Below are 23,893 nucleotides of genomic sequence, written 5' to 3'. Positions count from 1 at the left end.
AATCCAGAAACATGTAGAAATGAAAAAACACTCTTGAACAAATGAGTAAAAAGGAAAGTCAAAAGAGAATTTTAAAAATACCTTGAGACAATGAAAACAAAAATACAACTCACCAAACTTATGGGATGCAACAAAAAGAAAAGTATTAAGAGGGAAGTTTACAATAGTAAATGCCTACACTTAAAAAGTAGAAATATCTTAAACAACCTAATTTTTACAACTCTTTTTAGAACAAAAAGGACAAAATAAAAGTAAAGCTAGCAGAAGGAAATAACAAAGATTAGAACAGAAATAAATGAAATAGAGAATAGAAAAAACAATAAACTAAGAGTTGATTTTTTAAAAAAGATAAAATTAACAAACCCTTCGGTAGACTAAGAAAAAAACCCACAAGACTTAAATAAAGAAAATCAGAAGTGAAAGAGGAGACATTACAGTGGATGACACAAGTAAAAATTATCATAAGGGATTATTGTGAACAATTATATGCCAACAATTGTATAATATAGACAATATCGATAGGTTCCTAGAAATATACAACCTACTAAGGCTGAATCAGGAAGAAATAGAAAACCTTACTTCTTCCAGGATGCCTGGAGCCATGGCATATTCTGAACAAGGGGAGGGGCATGTTGAGCAGACTGAGTGGAGAAACCACCTGGTGGTGGCTCATGAGAAGGTGTTAGCGGGAGTAGAGGATATTACTGGCCCCATGCAGAACTGTGCATTGAAACTTTTCTTAAACCACTATCCAGAATGCTCCTGCCCCTATGCACCCTTCAGAAGTACATGACCAGCAAGGACTATAAGGACAGCACTGGCAATACAATACTTAGTCCATCTGGCAATCTTTCTGGCTCTGTATTTTTCCACATCTAAACTAAAGGAGAGCTAAAGGTGGCAGGGTGTTAAATCTGATTGGTTGTTCCAGAACGCACTTTTGCCTCTTTTCTGAAGCATTGAGACCTTGCTGTGTATGTTTGTTTCTCGTTTGTTTTGAGACAGGGTCTTGTTCTGTCACCCAGGCTGGAGTGGAGTGGCAGTTATGGCTCATTGCAGCCTCAACCTCCTGGCCTCAAGTGATGGTCCCACCTCAGCCTCCCCGAGTGCTCAGATTACAGGCATGAGCCACTATGCCCAACCTGTAGTCTATTGTAGCGTCTCTTGACAGGATACGGTCTTCTCTGTGCCCTGTCCTTGTTATGCATTCCTTGTATCCCTCACAGAGGAAGAGATGGGGTTTCTTGCTGGTCCAATTTCCTCCTGAGCAGTTTGTGTAGTCTGAATAACAGCAAAACCTCTAGGTCATATGATTTGTTTAAATACTGCACATATATTCCTAGATACATATAACCTTGTACATGACACTCATAGAACTCTAACAACATCCCACACGGGGTCTGATATTCACGGTTTATCTAGATGTCCCAGGTAGTGCTTGGTGCAAGAGTAAGGTTTGTTGGCATATTATTCACCGTATCACTACACCTTTGTCATACTTCTGCTAAATTATTGAGACCCATCACATCCAGTTTCTTGTGGATGTTCTAGTCTCACCCAGAATTGACTCAAATTTGGATACAAACTCTTTTATTCCTCATATCTAACTTAAATTTATATCCTTTGATCAATATCTCCACAAACTCTTTTATTTCTCCTCACTTAAATTTTATATCCTTTCATCAGTCTCTACCCAACCACAACTACCCCTCAGCCCCTGGTAACCACCATTCTACTCTCTGCTTCTAAGAATTTCTATGAACTCTTTTGGATTCCACATAAGTGAGATCCTGTGGTATTTGTCTTTCTATGCCTGCCTTTATTTCACTTAATGACCTCCAGATTCATCCATGTTATCACCAATGACAGGATTTCCTATTTTTTTTTTTTAAGGCTGAATAGTATTCCATTATATGTATCATATTTTCCTTATCTAGTCATTCATTGATGGACACTTAGGTTGGTTCCATTACAGATAATGCTGCAATAAACATGGGGGAAGAGATAACTCTTCAAGGTACTGATTTCAGGCCAGGCATGGTGGCTCACGTCTATAATCCTGGCACTTTGGGAGTTGGAGGTGAGAGGACTGCCTGAGTCCAGGATTTCAAGACCAGCATGGGCAACTTGGCAACCTCTCATCTTTATAATAAATTTAAAAAATTAGCCAGGAGAGGTGGCGGAAGGATAGCCTAAGCCCAGCAGGTCCAGGCTGCTGTGGCCATGAGTATGCCACTGCACTCCAGCCTGGGCAACCGAGTGAGACTCTGACACAAAAACAAAACAAAACAAAACTGATTTCATTTCCTTTGGATATATACCCAGTAGTGGGTTTTTGGATCGGTTAGTAATTCTATTTTTAATTTGAGGAAACTCTATATTGTTTTCTATAATGGTTGTACTGATTTACATTCCCACTAGTAGTGTACGAAGGTTTCTTTTTATCCACATCCTCACTGACCCTTGTTATCTTCTGTCTTTTAAAAAAATATATATACAAATTGAGGGAAGGATCCAACTTTTGTCTTTTTGATAACAGTCATTCTAATGGGTATGGGGTGATATCTCATTGTGGTTTTCATCTGCAGTTCTCTGATGATTAATGATGTTAGACATTTTTTCATATAGGCACAAACTTTTTTTGAAGGTACTTTGGGAAGTGGTTTGCAATAATGTAAATATCCAGTCCCTCATCAAACTTTCCACTTTTTCCCCCACTTACTAATTTATATGAGGCTGGACTTATGATTCCATTATGTAATGGGTTATCATCTATAACTAGTATTATTTATTTTGATGCTCAAATCATGCCAGGTGCAAGAACAGTGAGAATCCCTTCAATGTGGTTTCCTTGACCTTTCAACATGTTCCCACCATTCTTTGAGCACCACCTTACTTGCCAGCACAAGATGTTCCAGACTCATTTTGAACTTTTGCTTCCCCAGTCCTGGAATCTAACACTTCTTCAGAATCTTGTCACTTTCATGGAATCTGCCACTTCTGCATGGAGTGTGTTATTTAGAAACCAAGAGCTGACTGTTTGATGAGCTTTCCAAGCATATATTTATTTCCTCAGTCCAAGCTTTTTAAACTGATTTTCCAAAGTCCCCTTAACAGCACAAACGTGGAGAGAATTCTTCTTTTTCCAAAAAAGTTACTACCATTTGCATTTTTCTCTGTGAAAAATTCATTTGATTCAATATAAAAAGACAAAATTATTTGGCACATAAATGGTAACTCTCTGGTCTAAATCTTTAAGTAAAGCCTATGTTCCAGGAAGATGCAATATATTCTCTTTATTCCACAGATAACAGTCACTCTAACAGGTGTGAGGTGACATCTCATTGTGGTTTGAATTTGCATTTCTCTGATAATTAGTGATGTTAAACACCACTAATGGTTGCAAAAAATCATACACACATGGTCACAATTTCACTGACACCCTTGACATTACACATCCAGATATTCAAGGTCACACATAATCATCTTCACACAGCTTTGCTTACCTCCAGTCGCTCAACAATCCGTCAGCCAGAGACCCAAATACCCACACCATCACACACATATTATCACATTCTGTTACAGTCAGGCACAGTCACAATCTACCACAGAGCCTATAACCTCACTGCCTGCAGTCACAAAAATCACACTCCCAGGCTACTTTCTGCAGCTTTCTTCTTACAGCTGGATGCTGCCCACTACACAGCACTCACACCCAAAGGATTATAAACATGCAGAAACACAACCCACCACAACCAGAGAGGTTCAGTCGGTCCCACGACCCTCACAGTGACACACATAGACACCCTCACAAGGCCATGTACAAAGGGGCCAAGCACCTATTCTTTAAAATGCACATACTGGCTGGGCACGGAGGTTCACGCCTGTAATTCCACCATTTTGGGAGGCTGATGAGGGAGGATCGTTTGAGCCCAGGAGTTTGAGACAAGTTTGGGCAATACAGTGAGACCTCCTCGCTATAAAAAAATTAGCTGAGCGTGGTGGTGCACACTGCATCCCAGCTACCTGGGAGGCTGAGGAGGAAGGATCACCTGAGCCCAGAAGGTCAAGGCTGCGGTGAGCCATGATCGTGCCACTGCATTCCAATCTGGGCGACAGAGTGAGACTCCGACATAAATAAATAAATAAATAAATAAATAAATAAATAAATAAATAAATAACTAGCACCTATTGAGCAACTGCTGTGTACCAGGTGCTGGGACTCCCTCAAGGAAAGAAACAGACAAAATTCCGACTTGCAGAGCTCGTGCGGGTCCCGCAGGTACTCAGGGCCGCACCCACGGATGAACTTGGCTGTGCCGACTCAGGATGCTTGGCTACATGGAATAGCCCAGACAAGCCCCGGGCCGGAAGTGCTCTTTCTCAGCTTCCGGTGTGGGTTGCCGGGAGGCGGGCTGGAGTCGTGGGACTACATTTCCCAGAAGCGCCTTGGCCGACGTTGGCCGGGACTCCGAGAACTCCTTTCGGTGCGCTCTTGATAGTTCGGCCGCCCGGGGGTGAGTTTGGCGGTCGCAACCTAGAAAGAAGCCGGAGGTAGTTGAGGCGGGGCGAATCTCTTGGGGGCAGGGCTGGGGTTGGGGCTGCCGCCCAAAGTGAGGGCAACCCGGGCGCTGATTGGCGTGTCGTGCTGGGAGAGAGCCTCGGGCCTGCGCGTGTGTGAGGCGCAGAGAAGGGGGATTGTGTGACTCTCCCGCGTGTGACTAGGTGTGTGTGTATGTGTTTGTGTACATGCGCGTGCGCGGCTGTCAGGACCAGGTTGACGGTGGGTGCGGGTGTGAGGCTGCGATTGGTGCCAGGCTCTTTGGTGTGTGTCACTGACCCTCTTCCTTCACAGACCTGGGTGTCTGCACAGAGCAATGTCCCCAAGAGAGAAGTCAGATATTGAGCTCTAAGATGAAGATTCCCGGTAAGAAGGCACAGACCTGGGTCTGCGATTGGTCTTGAGTTTCAGGTGTCCCTTAAACAGACTCCTGGGACGACAGGATGAATGGGTCCCCACTTGGAGGCGCTGGAAGGGCTGCTACATTTTTCAGAACCATAGGTAGTATTCCCATCCCCCTCCCTGGTCCTAGAGTTCTGCTGTGGGTTCAAAGATGAATTCCAGCCTCCTCACAGCTGGTTATGCTTGTGATGCCAGGGCAGATGTGGCGCTGGTGGGGATCTTGTAGGTCGACCTGTGCTCTAAGAAAGGCCTGCTGTCTCATGATTTCCTTCTTCCCCCATCCTGCCATTCGTCAAAAGAAGGATTCTGCAGAAGAGGGGGAAATTGTAGCATGTCTGAAAGTCCAAATCCAGGTAAGTTGACGTGTTGATTTTGTTCATAACATGAATTTTTGTTTTCAGGACATGGAACTCATTTGCTTTTCTTTTCCTGAAATGCCCAGTGATTTATGCTAGGCCTTCCTTTCCGGTGAATAACGGACCATATTAGAGGGTTCTTCCTCTTCAATGGCCTCCAAGTGACCTCCTCATTTTTCAAATAATTTCTCTGCACTCCTTTTCCATAATGAGACGCGTATCCTGGACCCAAAAGTTAAAACTCTGTTTTGTTGAGATTAATGTTTAGGTAGGGTCCTGTCATTGATCTTTACCAAAGACCTCAGTCTAACAGTGCAACAGGGCAGGGCCCGCTGGGTCACATCTGTAATCAAGACAGGAGGATCTCTTAAGCCCAGAAGTTCGAGACCAGCCTGGGCAACATAGTGAGACATTGTCTCTATAAAGAAATCAAAAGATTACAATAGCCAGGTGTGGGGGCATGCACCTGTAGTCCCAGCTACTGGGAAAGCTAAGATGAAAGAATCGTCTAAGTCCAGGAGGTTGAGGCTGTGGTGAGCCGTGCTCATGCCACTGCACTCCAGCTGGGTTGACAGAGTGAGATACTTCGACTCAAAAAATAATAATAAGTACAGCAAGATTATAGATGGTTTGACTGGTGTCAGTAGGTAAGTGATAATAGTCATCTGTTTTGGAGGACTGTTAGGAATGTGATTGGAAGTCTGAGCATAGAAATTTGTGTGAACATGAACAGGGATTTTTCCAGAGAATCAGTGAGTTGAGATTTCTGTCTATAAAGAGGTAGTTGTAAGAAAAAAGAAGGTATATATGAGGTAAAGTAGTATTCATAGTAATGAATAATAATACTCAAGTTTCAAATTTTATATGACTGTCACGAATATTGGGATTTAAAGACTTTTAACAAGGATTATATCCAAAATGATAATTGATTATTCAGTGGAGTAGTAGAGAAGAACCAAATAATGTTCTGTCTGCTTTTTTATTTTTTCTGAGTGAGAGTCTTACTGTCGCCCAGGCTGTAGTGCAGTGGCATGCTCACGGTGATCCATTCACCTCAGCCTTCCAAGTATCTTTCTGAGAATATGTTTTACTAATGTTGTTAATTTAAAATAATTTTATCTTCAAGACTTGGCTCTAAATATTTAAAATATCATTATGAAAAAGAATGGGCATGAGACTCAAATTTTACTCTAAAAAGGAAACAATAGAAAGTGATTTTATTTAATAACAATGGAATAAAGGACGTAATGTCCTTTATTTTAATAATACTATCTAACTCTTATTGGTAATTATATGTTATTAAATGGAGTATTTGCATTATCTCAGTCTTCATGACAATCCTATGAGATATGTGCTGTTCTTATCCCTAGCCTACCAATAAATTAACTGAAAAGTTAGTAATTGTCAGACTAAGATTTACATTCTGAGAGTCTGACAACAAAGTCTGTGTTATTAATGACAACTTTATAATCCCACCCATAATTGTACATACTTCTTTACTTTGCCTGTATTGGTCAGTAACTCATTATTGATGTCTTCCTTCCAAAATAAATATGGACCAGTATAGTCCGTGTCAATGAGTATGGTGTCATAACTGACCATATTTAACTTGTTGCCTATTATGGCTATTTATATTTATAATATATATATATTTTTTTTGAGTTGGAGTCTCACTCTGTTGCCCAGACTGGAGTGCAGTGGCCGCTCCCGGCCACTGCAGCCTCGACCTGCTGGGCTCCGGCAATCCTTCCGCCTCAGCCTTCCGAGTTGCCGGAATTACAGGTGCGCGCTACCACACCCGGCTGATTTTTGGATTTATTGTAGAGATGAAGTCTCGCTGCCCAGACGGGTCTTGAACCCGCGGGCTCAGGCAATCCACTCACCTCAGCCTCCCAAAGGCGCGGGATTACAGGCTGAGCCACCAAGCCTGGCTATATTTATAATATTTGATTTTTATAAACTATTAAGTGATAGACATGCATGTACCTGTTTTAATTTTTTTTAATTTCTAAAATACTTATTTTAGAGTTGTGGGGTACATGTGAGGATTTGCTACATAAGTGCATTGCATAAAAGAGAGGCTTGGTTTTCTGGCAAGCCCTCTCCCCAGCTAGTAGTGGACATGGTACCCGATGGGTGATTGTGGCTCCTCCTTCCCTCCTTTAGCAGTGCACAGAGTCTGTTGTTTCTGCCTTTGTGCCCACGTGCCTAATGTCTAGTGCCCACTTAGGAGTGAGAACATGGGTATTCAGTGTTTGGTTTCTGTGATAGTTCACTAGTGTGATGATCTCCAGCTGTATCCATGATGCTGCCAAGGACATGATTTTGTTCTTCTCTATGGTTTTATGCATATATTTTAATGTGTTTTTATAGCCATTTCTAGGAAATAAAGCCTCAAAATGGAATTTGTCAAACATCAGACATAAAGTCTCACAGTAAGCTGGCTCTTATGTTAGTAATTAGAGGAATACAAGAACTGAAAACACGTAGTTGCTATCCTACAGCAAAGAATATAAAGTCGGAATAGACTGAATAAGTACAAGGTAATAAAAACCACCAGGATAGTTCATATCACATGTCTTAGGAGTTCCTAAGAAGGAGCTGTCCAGTGCTGTCCAACAGAACTTTCCTTGATGATGGCTATGTTCCATATTTTTCAGTATGGTAGCTGCTCACCACATGTGGCCATGGAGCACCTAAAATGTGGCAAATGTGACTGAAGAACTGAACTTTTAATTTTATTTAAATTCTGATTTAAATAGCTATATGTGGCTAGCGGCTGTTGAACTGGACAGCACAATTTCATACCTAAAGTTTTTATTGTAATGATATTAGAGTCAAAGTGAAACTAATGGGTCAAGATTATTCAGTGGCAGTTTGGAGGATATTGTGGATGAAAGGACAGTTACAGAGCAAAGTAAACTGTCAAGAATACATCTGTCAGGAGTACGTGAAAAAAAGCCTTGTTGTGACTAGCATCAATATGTACAGTAGTATACGTGGAGATATATATATATAAATCGAAGTTGGTTCAGATGTTATGAACTAAAGGGAAAAAAAAGACATTCCATAAAACATAACAGCTGTTTTTAGATGATCTTAAGCTTTTTCTCCAAGTTCAAGAGAAGACATTTTTTTCTCTTTTAATTTTTATTTTGAAATTGTGGGGTACAATTCAGGGTTAGGTATACAAATGTTCCTTGTGCAGGTACCCTTATTGATGAGGTGTGCCCCCCTTCCCCAGGCGGATATCGACTACTGTCAATCCCAGCTCCCCACCCCCCACCCCCTCCCCGCAGTTTCCTGCTACTTTCAATTCCTTTCCTACAGTGATACGGTAGTTGTTCAGGGTCCACTGATGAGTGGGAACATATGGCACTCAGCTCTTTGTTTCTGTGAGAGATCACTCAGTATTATAAACTCGAATTCCATCCAGGTTGCTGCGAAGTTCATGATTGTGTTCTTCTTTATGGCTGCATAATATTCCATTGTATATATGTACCACATTTAAAAAAATCCAGTCCTCTTTTGATGGGCAGCATGGTTGGTTCAATGTTCTTGCTATTGTGAACAATACTGCGATAAACATACATGTGCAGATATCTTTATTCTAGAGTGTCCTGAGTTCTTTCGGGTATATTCCCAGTAGGGGGATTGCAGGATCATATGGAAGGTCAGTTTTTAGAACTTTTAGGAATTGCCACACTGATTTCCACAGAGGCTGTACTAGTTTACAGAAAGGAAGAGATTTCTCTTATCAAAATGAAGTAAATAGATATATATGTATGTGTGTATATTTTAAATTGTTTTTTAAATGATGGATTATACTTCAAAAGAGTATCAAGTAATGTCATACAGATCAGCAGTGTTAACATATGGGTATATAAAGTTTTGGACATTTTTCTGTGTCTTGATTTCTGCCTGCCCTTTATTCTTTCTTTATGTGTATATGAATGTATATTTTTAAACAAATGTAATCATGTTGTACATTTTGGTTTTTAACTCAGTTTTTCTATTTACAGTATATCGTGGATATTTTCCACATCCCTTAAATATTTTCTCCAATTTAGTACAGTATTTACCATTATTTAATATTCTATTACATAGATGATCTGTAATTTACCTAACCAGTCAGCTGTTGCCAGGCTCATTGTCGAACTCCACCATCTCTGCGTGAATCTTTTTTTTTTTTAATCAATATTTTTTATTATGGTTTTGTGGGGTACAGTTAAGGGTTAGGTGTACAATTACGTTTCATTCAGGCACCCTATTGATAAGAGGTGTTTCCCCATCCCCAGACAGATATTTGCTACCGTTAATCCCATCTCCCCCCCCATAGTTTCCCAGTACTGTCAGTCATTTTCTTATACTATTACATTGGATATTCAAGGTCCATTATATGAGTGAGAACATGTGATACTCGGATCTTTGTTTCTGTGAGAGGCCACTCAGTATTATAGACTCTAGTTCCATCCAGGTTGCTGCGAAATTCATGATTTTGTTCTTTTTTATGGCTTCTGCATGAATCTTAATACACATTTAAAATAATTTGTTTTGGGCAGAGTCCCAGAAGTGGATTTGTATGGTAAAATTCTTTCACATACTTCTTTATGCCATGTTTTAAAGTTGACAAAATCTGTAGTAAATACAAAGTATCCATTTCTCCATAACATTACTTAAATGCATATCATTAGTCTTTTAAATCTGCCAGTCTTATAACTGTAAACTAATATTTTATTTCCTTACCAAGTACCTCCTTAACTATACTGAAATTTAATAACTTTTGTACATGATATGTTGCTATTTTTAGTGAATGATCCATCCACAGGTTTCACTCAAAGAAATCCTGGGCTTCAGAAGCAAAAGCCAGAGTTGAAAGAGAATTGGCTTTATATTTAAGACAAATGTAGATTCAAAACACCACTCCACCTCTTACTAACTGAATTTGGGCAAGAGACTTTATTTGAGCCTCCATTACCTCTTCTGTTGAATGGAGACCACTGCCTTGCATGGTTAAATGTTAATGTGGTCAAGGACTTATCATGTAGAAGATCTTAAAAATATCTATTTGTATTATTGTCACCTGGCCACTGTGGTCATCAATTCACTCCTTCCAAGCTTTGATATTGAGATGTTAGAGTGGCCAGTGACTTCATGCAGGAAAGCAGTATAGATTAGGAAATAGAGGTTGGTTGAAAACAGAGGATTTTGGGGGCTATAGTCCTGGTTGGGGACAGGCTCCATTTGGGAAAGTGCAAAGGCTGCTTGCTGTTTTCTGCCTTTGTGTCTGCAGAGTCAAGGCATATACCCTAGCTATGAATGATTTTTGAGTTTAGATGGGGTAGCCCCTTCTTAGCCCTAAAGCGGATATGGACAGAAGAGGCTCTACTCAGGGCAGGACTTAACAATTCAGTCTCAACTTCAGATCAGCATCATCAGAAATTGGGATGGGTCAGAAGCCTTTCCACTGATGTGCCTGGTCTGACTTCATACAGGAGGCCTCTGCTCTGTGTCTACACTTGCACAGGTGGTTCCTCTTGGCACAGGGAAGGTTTGCATTTATTCAGACTCCCCATTGTCTCCCCCAGTTTATACGTATAGTGTGATGGGTTTGGAAGTAGACATGAAGGAAAAAACAGGTTCATATTAACTTAAATCATTTTGGAAGTTTTGAGACACACCAGTTCTCAAAGTCACTTGTTCCTCCTCCAGCCTTGGACTCTCTGGTTTCTGTACTTCTCCGGTGGAGGAAGCCCAAGGAAAACTAACAAGTTCTTGCAGTTCTAAAACCATGGCCCACGTAAGTTTGTGTTTTTTTTTCCCCTTGAAATATTGTTTTTAAATTCACAGGATCGTTTTTATAATCCTGAGACATTGTTCCTAAGATAACCCTGTTGCTGAACCTGCTGCCCAGTTACTCCAATCACAGTGAAAAATGGCGCCTTCCTCATTTGGCTCTCTTTTCTCTGACCTGTGCTCACCTGTTTATCATTCATCTGTGTGCCTAGTCTTCTCCCAGGAACTTTGATGGAGCAGTGAAAGATGAAGTTTCTCAAGGGAAATACTTGAGCTTCCATCATCAGAGTCATAATTCTATGATGCCGAGGTAGAGGTCCCATTAAACTCCACAGATCTGAGTTTTGTGGGTTGATAGGATGGAATTTAGTGTTGGGGGTTTTGCCATCTCAGATGACTCAAATACTGTCAGCCTCAGAGAAAGAGGTGAGATCTCATGCCTTGTGAGGCCTAGAGGACTAGGTTGGAATGTGATTTGGACCTGCGTATGAAGTTTTCAGGGGGAATTCCCAAGGGATGAGCACTAGGACAAAAGTCAGTTTTGTGGTTGAGGAGGTTGTGTCTCCAGTGACAGCAGTGTCATAGTGGATCATTCTACATTGGTGTCCTCTAGCTTAGGAACAAAGCAAGTGTTCCTGAGGGATGGTGGGAATAGCAGGTAGGAAAGTTCTCCACATCCCTTATGATGATTGGAAATAGGCTCACAGGATTGAGGACAATCTTAAACATTTTTCCAACCTAAATGCCTAAGTATAAAGGAAGGATTAATCTGATATATCCGTAAGATGGATGATATGATTAGCCAGGTAATAAATATATTTACTGAAGATTTTGTTTATGACATTGTCTTACATGATGATGATCCTGAGTTTCAATGAAATCACATAATGTCAATCAAATCCTGTTTTCTAAGATAGAGATTTTACAGTACTTTTGGGGGGAAAGACTTTTTTTGAAAAAAATATTTGAAGGGAGGAGAGGATGTTGGAATTCACATTTATTCAGAACTTAAAATGCAGGCAGTGTGCTTATTAATGTTATTTCCTTTAATTTGTATCAATAGTATTCTTTAAAAGCACCCTACTTAAGAAATACTAATTTCCTTATTTTTCTGTACATTTTGCAGATTTGAACCCCAGTGTACTTGCTAGCCATGTTGCTGCTTTCTAGCAAAGCCATTTTCCATCTTAAAAAATACATTTTAAAACTGTTTTATAAGCAGAGGTTTTTCATTTCAGGTGTCCTTGACATTCAGGGATGTTGCCATAGACCTCTCCCAAGAGGAATGGGAATACCTGGACCCTACACAGAGGGACTTGTACAGGGATGTGATGTTGGAAAACTACAGTAACCTGGTCTCACTGGGTAAGGTGTCTGCCCCCCAAATTTATAATCTGTTTTTTGGAATATCAGTTTTCTTCACTGTCAAATTCCAGAAATCTGTTTTAAGAAGCGAACTGAATTCCCCTATTTTCAAAGAAATAGTTTGGACATTGTTGGGATGGAAATGGGCACCTGTGTTAAGCACCTTCTTCTTCCCATCCTTCAGTTGCATTCACTTCTTCCTCTGGCCCTTCCTGTTATCGCCTGTTTTTCTTAATGATTTCCAGATTTGAGCTGTGTAACATTTTTGAATAAACCAGATTTCATATAATGCTTGTATTCAGATTCCTGTAGCTACTCTGTGTCAATGTCTGGCCCACCTACAAAAGAAGGCTTCTGATCTTCTTTGATTATCGAAAGAGCTTCTATTAATTGATTACACAGTAATGGATTGAGTTAACAATATTCATTTAAAATTCAAGCAAACATACCCTACCATAGAAGAGACATATTCTCTTTAACCTGCTTTGTGGTTGAAAGTTACAGTCTATAAATTTTACATTTTTCATTGAAGTAATATTTTTACAATAGCCCTATGAGGTAGGTAATATTGGTCTCATTTTGCAGTTGATAAAAGTGCAACACATGGAAGGTAAGTAACTTTTTATGGTCTCACAGCTAGTAGTTGGCAGAAGATTTTAACCCAAGCCACAGGGCTGCAGTGTGTGCTTGCAACCCCTCTGTATACTGCCTTTAAAACAAAGTAAGCCTGAGTGCGGTGGCTCATGCTTATAATCCCAGCACTTTGAGAGGCTGAGGCAGGAGAATCATTTGAGTCTAGGAGTTCAAGACCAACCTGGGCAACACAGTGAGATCTTATCTCTACAAAAAATTAGCCAGGTGTGGTGGTTACACGACTTTAGTCCTAGCTACTCAGGAGGCTGAGGCAGAGGGATTGCCTGAGCCCAGGAGGTCAAGGCTGTAGTGATCTGTGATCATGTCACTGCACTCTAGCCTGGGTGACAGAGAGATTCCAACTAAAAAACACAAACTAAAAAACCCCAACAGCAATCAAAAACAAAAAGCAGACCTTTTCCCTCTCTTACCTGGTCTCTTCAGTCGTGTAATTGTGCGTCCATCTTAATGTGAATATTCGTAAATGATCGTTTTTCTTCTTTCTGTGAAGGCTTTTCAAGTACCATTTTGGTTTACAGTTTATTATAAATGTAACCAAGTCTGAATTAAATTATTTTGAGATTATGGTTGTTTGGGGATTTGTTTTATTTTTTCTACAACATGTGTTATTTCTTTCCTTATGAGCAGGATGTACCGTTCCTAAGCCAGATGTGATTACTTTATTGGAGCAAGAGAAAGAGCCCTGGATAGTATTGAGGGAAGGGACAACGAGTTGGTACACAGGTGAGTGACAGCAAATCAGGCAAGCAGATGTTTTCACAAGTTATGGTTCATTAGGTCAGGGAAGAGGCACATCCCTGATATGTTGTTTGGAAAGATTCCTTCAGAGGTCTATGGCCTGTAGAGAAAAGGCCTGAAGGCTGGAAAACATTAAGATTCTTTCACCATGAGCTACCAAAGGAACTTTACTACATTGCCATATTCCTTGCTTCTCTTCTCTCATATTTCCCTCCCCTTTCAAAGAGGGGCTGCTTTCTTTCTTCCCCTTTAATGACCATTTTACCTGTGTTTCCAGGTTTCCTTTTGTATTTAAATTTACATTAATTTCTCCAATGCTTAAAATTACTTTGTTCAACAAATATTTTCTATTTACCGAAGCCAGGCACTGTGCTAGAGTCTAGACATTATTGATATACTTTCCTTTTGTCATGGAGATGTTGATGTCATAGTAAGGGAAACATAGTAAATAAGTAAACAGATAATATTAGGTTGTGATACATGTTGTAAAAAAATTAAGTAGGGTAAGGAGACAATGTTGGGGAGTTGATAGGGCTAATTGGTTAAGATTGGGAAGGGAAGCCGGGCTCGGTGGCTCAGCCTGTAATCCCGCACCTTTGGGAGGCTGAGGTGAGTGGATTGCCTGAGCCCGCGGGTTCGAGACCCTCCTGGGCAGTGAGACCTCATCTCTACTATAAATCAAAAAATCAGCCGGGCCTGGTAGCGCATGCCAGTAATTCCAGCTACTTGGAAGGCTGAGGCGGAAGGATTGCCGTCACCCAGCAGGTGAGGCTGCGGTGGCCGGGAGCGGCCACTGCACTCCAGTCTGGGCGACCGAGTGAGACTCCAACTCAAAAAGAAAATAAATAAATAAAATAAAAGATTGGGAAGGGCCATTTTGAGGTAATGACCTTTGAATCAGGGATATGAAGTAAGGTCTCAGGCCATGTGAATGTTGAGTAAGAACATCCCAAGTAGAACAAACTGCTAATACAAAGGTTCTGAGATCAAATGTTCTCTATGTTAATTCTCAAAGCAGATTATGCCAGATGATTTGAATATTCTTGTACAATTATTTTTGTGTTTGTATGTTTTCATTTTTCTTGGGAATATATAGAAGTGGAATTGCTAAGTCATAGGACAAATGCATTTTCTTAATCATATATATTGAGATATAATTTACATAATATAAAGTGTACCCATTTTAAGTGCCAACTTCTATAACTATAAAATAATTTTATTGACATACAATAAACTGCAGATATTTAAAGTGTAGAATTTGATCAGTTGACATTTATTTTGTGATACCATTACACAGTCAAAATAATAAACATTTCCATCACCTTCAAAAGAAATCCCTCCCTCATGGTACTTTCTATCTCCTGCTCAGGCAACCACTGATCATCTCTCTGTCACCATAAATTAGTTTTTGGCCAGGCACGGTGACTCATGCCTGTAATCCCAGCACTTTGGGAGGCCTAGGCATGAGGATTCTTGAGGCCAGGAGTTTGAGACCAACCTGGGCAGCATAGCAAGACACCATCTGTCTAAAAAAGAAAATAAATTATAACAAAAAGATTTTTAAAAAATAAAATAGGGCAGCCTCTCACTGCCGAGAGCTTTCCTGCTGCCTAATAAATTCCATCTCACTCAAAATAAAAAATAAAAATAAGTTTTAATTTTTCTAGAATTTTGTATAAATGGAATAAAACAGTGATTTTTTAACTTAACTTTTTTCACGCAGCATAATTATTTTTAGATTCATCCGTTGAATGTATCATTACTTCATTCCTTTTTATTGTTAAGTAGTATTCCATTGTATGGATGTATCACAATTTATCCATTTAACCTATAGATGGACACTGAGTTATTTCCAGTGTTTGGCTATTGCAAATAAAGCTGCTAGAAACATTCATGTAAAAATCTTTATATAGACATATGCTTTCATTTATCTTGAGGTAAATTTATCTGGGGTAGAATGGGTGGATCATATGGTGAAAATATGTTTTAAGTTTTTTGTTTTTTTTTTTTTGAGTTTGTTGCCCAGACTGGAGTGCAGTGGCACACTCATGGCCACTGCAGCCTCGACCTGCTGGGCTCAGGTGATCCTTCCGCTTCAGCCTTCCAAGTAGCTGAAACTACAGGTTCGCGCCACCACACCCAGCTAATTTTTTGATTGATTATAGAGATGAGGTCTTGCCAATTTGCCCAGGCTGGTCTTGAACCCCTGGGCTCAGGCAGTCCTCTTGCCTCGGCCTCCCAAAGTGCTGGGATTACAGGCTTGAGACACCATGCCTGGCTATGTTTAAGTTTTTAAGAAACTGCCACACTGTTTTTGAAAGTGGTTGTACCATTTTACTTTCCTAGTAGAAGTTTATGAAAATTCTAGTTCTTCCACGTTCTTGTCAGCTGCACTCACTGTGATCGCCTTTTTAATTTTAGCTATGCTAATAGGTGGGTAGTGATGTATTTTGGTTTTAATTTTCATTTCTCTAATGCTTAATGATGTTGAGCAACTTTCTATTGCTTTTTTCTCATTTATATATCTTCTTTGGTGAAGTGTCTGTTAGAATCTTTTGCCCATTTTCTAATTGAATTATTTCTTTATTGGGTTTTGAGAGTTTCTTATATCATCTGGATATGTCTTTTATTAAATGTATGATTTGTAGATATTTTCTCCCATTACGTGGTTTGTATTTTCATTCTCTTTACAGTATCTTCTGAATGGCAGCATTAGCTCTTACTTTGATTAAGTTCAGTTTATCACTTTTTTCTTTTATGGTCTGTGCTTTCAGTATCATATCTAAGAACTCTTTGCCAAACTCAAAAGTCAGAGAAATTTTCTGTTTTTCTCTAGAAATTTTATAGTTTTAGGTTTTTACATTTGTGTATCAATTGTACACAAACTTTTACAGAAACTTTAAGATGAGGGAATACTTCTAAACTCATTCCACAAAGCCACATTACTTTGATACCAAAACCAGACAAGGACATTATAAGAAATCTACAAATCACTGTTATTCATAAACACAGATGCAAAAATTCTAAACAAAATTTTAGCTATTTAAATCCAACAATTTATGAAAAGAATGGCAGTTGCTGGCAATCCTTGGCATTCCTTGGCTTATAGATACATTACTCCGTTCTCTGCTCCCATCTTCACAACACCTTCTCTTATGTGTCTAAACTCTTTCTGCCTCACTCTTATACCTATTATTGGATTTAGGACTCACCCTAAATCCAGGATGATTTCATCTTGAGATCCTTAAAAACTTCAAATTAGATCACATTTGCAGGCACTGGGAGTTAGGACTTGAGCATTTCTTTTTTGGAGGCCATCATTCAACCTACTAGATCTGGGAATAAAGGCTTTTATTTTCTTCCTTTCTGATGCTTATATTTTTCTCTTTGTCTTATTTTACTAGCCAGGACATGTAGTATAATTATTGACTAGCAGTGAATTTGAGCATCTGTGGAATGAGTGAGTAATGATAAAACATAACTGATGCTCATTAAACAAAATATCTTAGTACTTTAGTTGGGATAGGACAAAGAAAAGCAACAGTGGCCATGCACAGGGCAGAAAGTAAACAGTTTTGAAGATACCTAATGTTCAAAGTAACAATAAGTAATTGGAGAATGATGAAATTACAAAAATGACATATTTCCACTTATACTTTTTACTGAGCATTCTTGGCTGTACATTTGTTCCCTTTTGTAAGGGAAGTAATGTAGGGAAGACTATTTTTAATTGTTGTACTAAGATGAGAAAGATTGAAATCAGAGAGATACATTCATGACTGTGTTGTAATTTGGGGAAATTACGTTATTATACTTAGCTGCCTCCTTCAGTGACTTTTTTTAATATTTACATTTATTCTTGTATTATTACCTTTTTGTATCTAGTAATTTATTTGCTCTACAATTATTTCACACTTCCTGTGTGTGTCAGAGTTTATTATTTAATGACAGGAATTAAAACAGATTGTATCCATATTTAGGGAATTATAGGCATAAGAACATTTACAGGACAATAAATGAGAAGATTAATATATAATTGAGAAAAGCCACAGAACTAGGTGATGGAATATGAAATCAAGAACTTGAACTGACTTAGATGTAGTCAGCACAGAAAGCCTTTCTGAGGAAGTGACATTTAACCTGAGACCTAAAGAGTGAAAAGGGACCAGTCACACCAAGAACCAAAGTCAGAGGATTCTTGGGAGAGGGAGTAGCCATAAAAAAGCCTTAAGGTATAGGAAAGATTGTAGCATGTCAGAGGATTTAAAAGGATGCATTGTGATAAAAGATTGAGAACAGAGAGTACAGTGGCTTGCACAGGTCTTACAGACAAGCAAGAGCTTTTTGTTTGGATTTTATTCTAAGGGGGAAAGAAAAACTTTTGAGAAAAGAATTAGGTACAGATTCTTAAAATGATCTGCATCAAAATCATCTGATGGGCCAGGCACAGTGGCTTATGTCTATAATCCCAGCACTTTGGGAGGCCAAGGCAGGAGGATTACTTGAGGTTAAGAGTTTGAGACCAGTGTGGGCAACAGAGACTCCATCTCTACAAAAGAACAACAACAAATCATTTGATGAAAAAGATTTTATTTTATTTTTTGAGTTGGAGTCTCACTCTGTCGCCCAGACTGGAGTGCAGTGGCCGCTCCCGAGCACCGCAGCCTCGACCTGCTGGGCTCCGGCGATCCTTCTGCCTCAGCCTTCCAAGTAGCTGGAACTACAGGTGTGTGCTACCACGCCTGGCTAATTTTTGATTTATTGTAGAGATGAGGGCTCGCCAAGTTGTCCAGGTGTGTCTCGAACCCGCGGGCTCAGGCGTTCCACTCACCTCAGCCTCCCAAAGTCGCAGGATTACAGGCTGAGCCACCGAGCCCGGCTGAGGAAAAAGATTTTAAATATACATATCCAGGTCTTGGACTTGCTCCTGTAAATAATGTTGTTTCAGTTTGTCTGATTTGGTGCCTTGAAGAGCAATATGTGTAAGAAACTCCCCTAAATCTATTCTAAATTGAAGGACCACTGATTTAACCTAGTCCTCTACTCACTTATTTTACCCTTTTAAATGTCAAATCATTTTCTGAGGTCTTTTGCCTTCTTTCAAATTGCATTACAATAATTTAGAATTACCTAAGCCAGGAGCCAGCAAACTGTAGCCTATGAACCAAATAGCTCACTGTGTGTTTTTGCATAACTTACAAATTACAGTTGGATTTTACATTTTAAAATGGTTGGAAAAATCAAAAGAATATTTTGTGTCATGTAAAATTTTTTTGAAATTCAAATTTCAGTGTCCATAAAGTTCTATACCACAGCCTTACACTCACTATTGCCTATGACTGCATTTAGGCTATAACTGCAGAGCTATGTAATGGTAACAAGAGACCACATGCCTTACAAGGCCTAAAATCATTACTATCTAGTTCTTTACAGAAAAAGCTTGCTGGTTCCTGCTCTAAACGAATATGTATTATTTCAGTTTATCTTTTATTTCTACTATAAGGTATTGCCCTCCCATTTAATCCCCAACACAAACATAGCTAGCAGTACGGCATTTGTTTGCTTTTTTTTTTTTCAGATTTGGAATATGTCACCCAGAAGTTATTTCCAGAAAAGGATGTTTGTGAAATATATTTATCTCAATTACAGACAGTAGGAAAAAGTAAAACCTCCATCCATGAGGACACCATTTTCAGAAATGGTTTGCAGTGCAAACATGAATTTGAGAGACAAGAAGGACATCAGATGGAATGCATTAGTAAAATGTTAATCCAAAACCAGATATCTCTTCCTCTACATCATAAAATCCATACTAGAGAGAAATTATATGAATGTAAGCAATGTAGCAAGGCCTTTAGACAACAGTCCTACCTTGTTCAGCATTTGAGAATTCACACTGGGGAGAGACCCTATAAATGTATGGAATGTGGAAAGGCCTTTTGTCGAGTGGGAGACCTTAGAGTACATCAGACAATCCATGCTGGGGAGCGACCCTATGGATGTAAAGAATGTGGGAAGGCCTTTAGACTTCATTACCACCTTACTGAACATCAGAGAATACATTCTGGTGTGAAACCCTATGAGTGTAAGGAATGTGGGAAGGCCTTTAGTCGTGTTAGAGACCTTAGAGTCCATCAGACAATTCATGCTGGGGAAAGACCTTATGGATGTAAAGAATGTGGGAAGGCCTTTAGACTTCATTATCAACTTACCGAACATCAAAGAATTCATACTGGTGAGAGGCCTTATGAATGCAAGGTTTGTGGAAAGACCTTTAGGGTGCAACGACATATCAGTCAACACCAGAAAATTCATACTGGTATAAAACCCTATAAATGTAATGCATGTGGGAAGGCCTTTAGTCATGGCTCATACCTTGTTCAACATCAGAAAATTCATACTGGTGAGAAACCCTATGAATGTAAAGAATGTGGTAAGTCTTTTAGTTTTCATGCAGAACTTATTCGACATCATAGAATTCATACTGGTGAGAAACCCTATGAATGTAAAGAATGTGGAAAAGCATTTCGTCTTCAAACAGAACTTACTCGGCATCATAGAATTCATACTGGCGAGAAGCCCTATGAATGTAAGGAATGTGGGAAGGCCTTTATTTGTGGCTATCAACTTACTTTACATCTGAGAACTCATACCGGCGAGATTCCCTATGAATGTAAGGAATGTGGGAAAACCTTCAGTGGTCGCTATCATCTTACTCAACACTACAGAATTCATACTGGTGAGAAACCCTACATATGTAATGAGTGTGGGAAAGCCTTTCGTCTTCAAGCAGAACTTACTCGACATCACAGAATTCATACTTGTGAGAAGCCCTATGAATGTAAGGAATGTGGGAAGTCTTTTATTCGGAGCAATCAACTTATTTCACACCAGAGAATTCACACCAATGAGAACACCTATGAATGTAAAGAATGTGGGAAGATTTTTAGTCGTCGCTATAATCTTACTCAACATTATAAAATTCATACTGGTGAGAAGCCCTACATATGTAATGAGTGTGGGAAAGCCTTTCGCTTTCAAACAGAACTTACTCAACATCACAGAATTCATACTGGTGAAAAACCCTATAAATGTCTGGAGTGTGGGAAAGCCTTTATTCGTAGCAATCATCTTGCTCAACATCATAGAATTCATACTGGGGAGAAACCCTACAAATGTAAGGAATGTGGAAAGACCTTTAGTCGTCACTATCATCTTACTCAACATCACAGAATCCATACTGGTGAGAAACCCTACATATGTAATGAATGTGGGAATGCTTTTATTTGTAGTTATCAACTTACCTTACATCAAAGAACTCACACTGGTGAGATTCCATATGAATGTAAGGTTTGTGGAAAGACCTTTAGTCGTCGGTACCATCTTACTCAACATTTTAGACTTCATACTGGTGAGAAACCTTATGGCTGTAAAGAATGTGGGAATGCATTTCGTCTTCAAGCAGAACTCACTCGACATCACACAATTCATACTGGTGAGAAACCCTATAAATGTAAAGAATGTGGGAAGGCTTTTAGTGTTAATTCAGAACTTACTCGACATCACAGAATTCATACAGGTGAAAAACCCTATAAGTGTAAAGAATGTGGGAAAGCCTTTATTCGTAGTGATCAACTTACTTTACATCAGAGAAATCATATTAGTGAGGAAACCCTATTCATAATGTAAAGAGAACGTGATGGTCTTTAGAAAATGCCTTTTGCTTGAAATGCGTTGAAAAAGAAAAAAAAAGCCTTTTGCAACAGCAGAGAATTTATAATTTAAGAAAGTTTTTATTTGTTTTGCTTCATGCCCACAATTTAACATATGGTTTTACATGTTCTTTTAAAGAGCAGAAAACTGTAGCATCACTCAGTTCTGGTTAATCTTAAGCAGATTGATACTGATACAGTGTATCCCAAACCATCAAGGACCTCTTCCCTTACAAAATGTTGAGCAATGTTTCAATAATAGTGGATTACCAGTAATTTTAAAAATTGTATTTAACTGACATAAATTAGCTCTGTTCAATTGCTATAAAAGTTTCTAAATACTTGCTTTCAGTATTTGTAACTTAACTCATTGCAGATCAGAAACAAATAATTTGTGGACCATTGTCAGCATGTGGATCACACTTTATATAACACTGTAACAGAAAATGATTCTGTTAATGTAATAAATGTGGGAAAGACTTTAACCATGGAATGTCTTTTCTATAATTCTAATAATTCCACTTCTGCTTCTGTGATATTTGGCAAAATACTTCTCTGCCTCAGTTTTTAAATGATAATAATAGTACCTACCTAGTAACATTTTTGTGAGGATGAAGTGCTAATAAAAAATAAAGCCTTTAGAAGAGTATTTGGCACACAGCAGGTGTTCAATAAATAGTATTATTTTTTCTTGAGTCAGAGTCTCACTGTCGCCCAGGTTGGAGTGCAGTGGGACAATTACGACTTACTGCAACCTCAACCTGGGCTCAGGAGATCCCTTCACCTCCGCCTCCTGAGTGGCTGGGATTACAGGTGTGTCCCACTATGCCTGGCTCATTTTTTGATTTTTGATTTTTTTGTAGAGATGATGTCTCGCTATGATTTGTAGACTAGTTTCAAACTCCCAGGATCAAGCAGTTCTCCCAGAGTGCTAGGATTACAGACATGAGCTACCACACCCAGCCTATTCTTATTTTTATCATTAGTGATACTATAAGTAAAGTCATGTCATAGGAAGGCCCCATGGGTGTGAGGAGTTTGTAAAAACTGTCCATTACCTTTCACTTCTTACTTAAACTTGGATAATTAATCATGGATAAATAGTTCAGTAAAATAGAGTAAACTTCTGTTTCTAAAACCAGAACTCATTTATGAAAATTAATGTAAGAAAGAAATCTCTTAGATTTGATTAGTGTGAAGATTGAGAGAGTAAAGCTTTCAAAGAATCAGGGAGGGCTGTAATGCTTTTTCTTTTCATAACCCCAAAACCAGATATGTCACAGTCTTCTTTTTCTGTCCACAAATAACCAAAAGACAATTGTCCATTTGGAAAAATCAAGAGACTAATATAATGAACGTTGGAATGTTCTCTCTAGAGTCAGCAGTTGTTAGCATATTGTTATAGTTGGTTTGCTTCTACATAATACATATTTTTGCCGTAGTATTTCAGTATAAATTGTAGACACCATGGCAAGTCACTAAGAATGAAGGTTGCCTCTACTTAATCACTGTCATGCCTAAAGAGATTAACAATAATTCCATAATCTTTAATATTCAGTCCTTGTTATATTTTTTCAGTTGTGTGAAGAATGCTTTTCATGGGTTATTTTTAAAATTTAGGAACCAAGTAAAGTCATGGTTGCATTTGGTTATGTACTGTTAGGTTTTTTTTTTTTTTAAATAAGTACACACCCCTCTCCCAATTTTATTGCAAATTGACTTTTTAAGCATGTAGGATAGTTACCTTGTAGAATGTCAAATTCTGAACTTTTCACATTGTTTTCTTAAAGTTTGTTTTGTTTTGTTGTTTTTTGAGTTGGAGTCTCACTCTGTTACCCAGGCTGGAGTGCAGTGGCACATTCATGGCCACCCCAGCGTCGACCTGCTGGGCTCAGGTGATCCTTCCACTTCTGCCTTCCAAGTAGCTGGAACTACAGGCACACACCACCGTGCTCAGCAAATTTTTTGATTTAATATAGAGATGAGGTCTCACCAAGTTGCCCAGGCTGTTCTCAAGCCTGTGAGCTCAGGCAATCCTCTCACCTCAATCTCCCAAAGTGCTGGGATTATAGGTGTGAGCTACCACACCCAGCCTCTCAAAGTTTTTTTTTTTTTTTCTGCATTGGAGTCTCACTCTGTGGCCCAGACTGGAGTGCAGTGGCTGCTCCCGGCCACCGCAGCCTCGACCTGCTGGGCTCTGGCAATCCTTCTGCCTCAGCCTTCCAAGTAGCTGGAACTACAGGCGCACGCTACCACCTTGGCTACTTTTTTATTTTATTGTAGAGATGAGGTCTCGCCAAGTTGCCCAG

General features: G+C 39.2%; 1 protein-coding gene across 1 annotated transcript; it reads left to right on the top strand.

Annotated features, from left to right (window-relative positions):
• Positions 1–601: 601 nt before the first annotated feature.
• ZNF546 (zinc finger protein 546) lies at positions 602–22,033 on the top strand. Its single transcript, XM_021715820.1, has 6 exons — positions 602–785; positions 4,263–4,554; positions 11,032–11,119; positions 12,354–12,480; positions 13,762–13,857; positions 19,451–22,033. The coding sequence occupies exons 1-6, from the start codon at positions 602–604 to the stop codon at positions 21,559–21,561; spliced, it is 2,898 nt and encodes a 965-aa protein (XP_021571495.1). The 3' UTR covers positions 21,562–22,033.
• Positions 22,034–23,893: the final 1,860 nt, after the last annotated feature.

Source organism: Carlito syrichta, unplaced genomic scaffold (assembly GCF_000164805.1).
Source record: "Carlito syrichta isolate Samal-C Ts95f unplaced genomic scaffold, Tarsius_syrichta-2.0.1 Scaffold307756, whole genome shotgun sequence".
NCBI lineage: Eukaryota > Metazoa > Chordata > Mammalia > Primates > Tarsiidae > Carlito > Carlito syrichta.
This window is presented reverse-complemented; position numbering and strand designations above follow the sequence as displayed.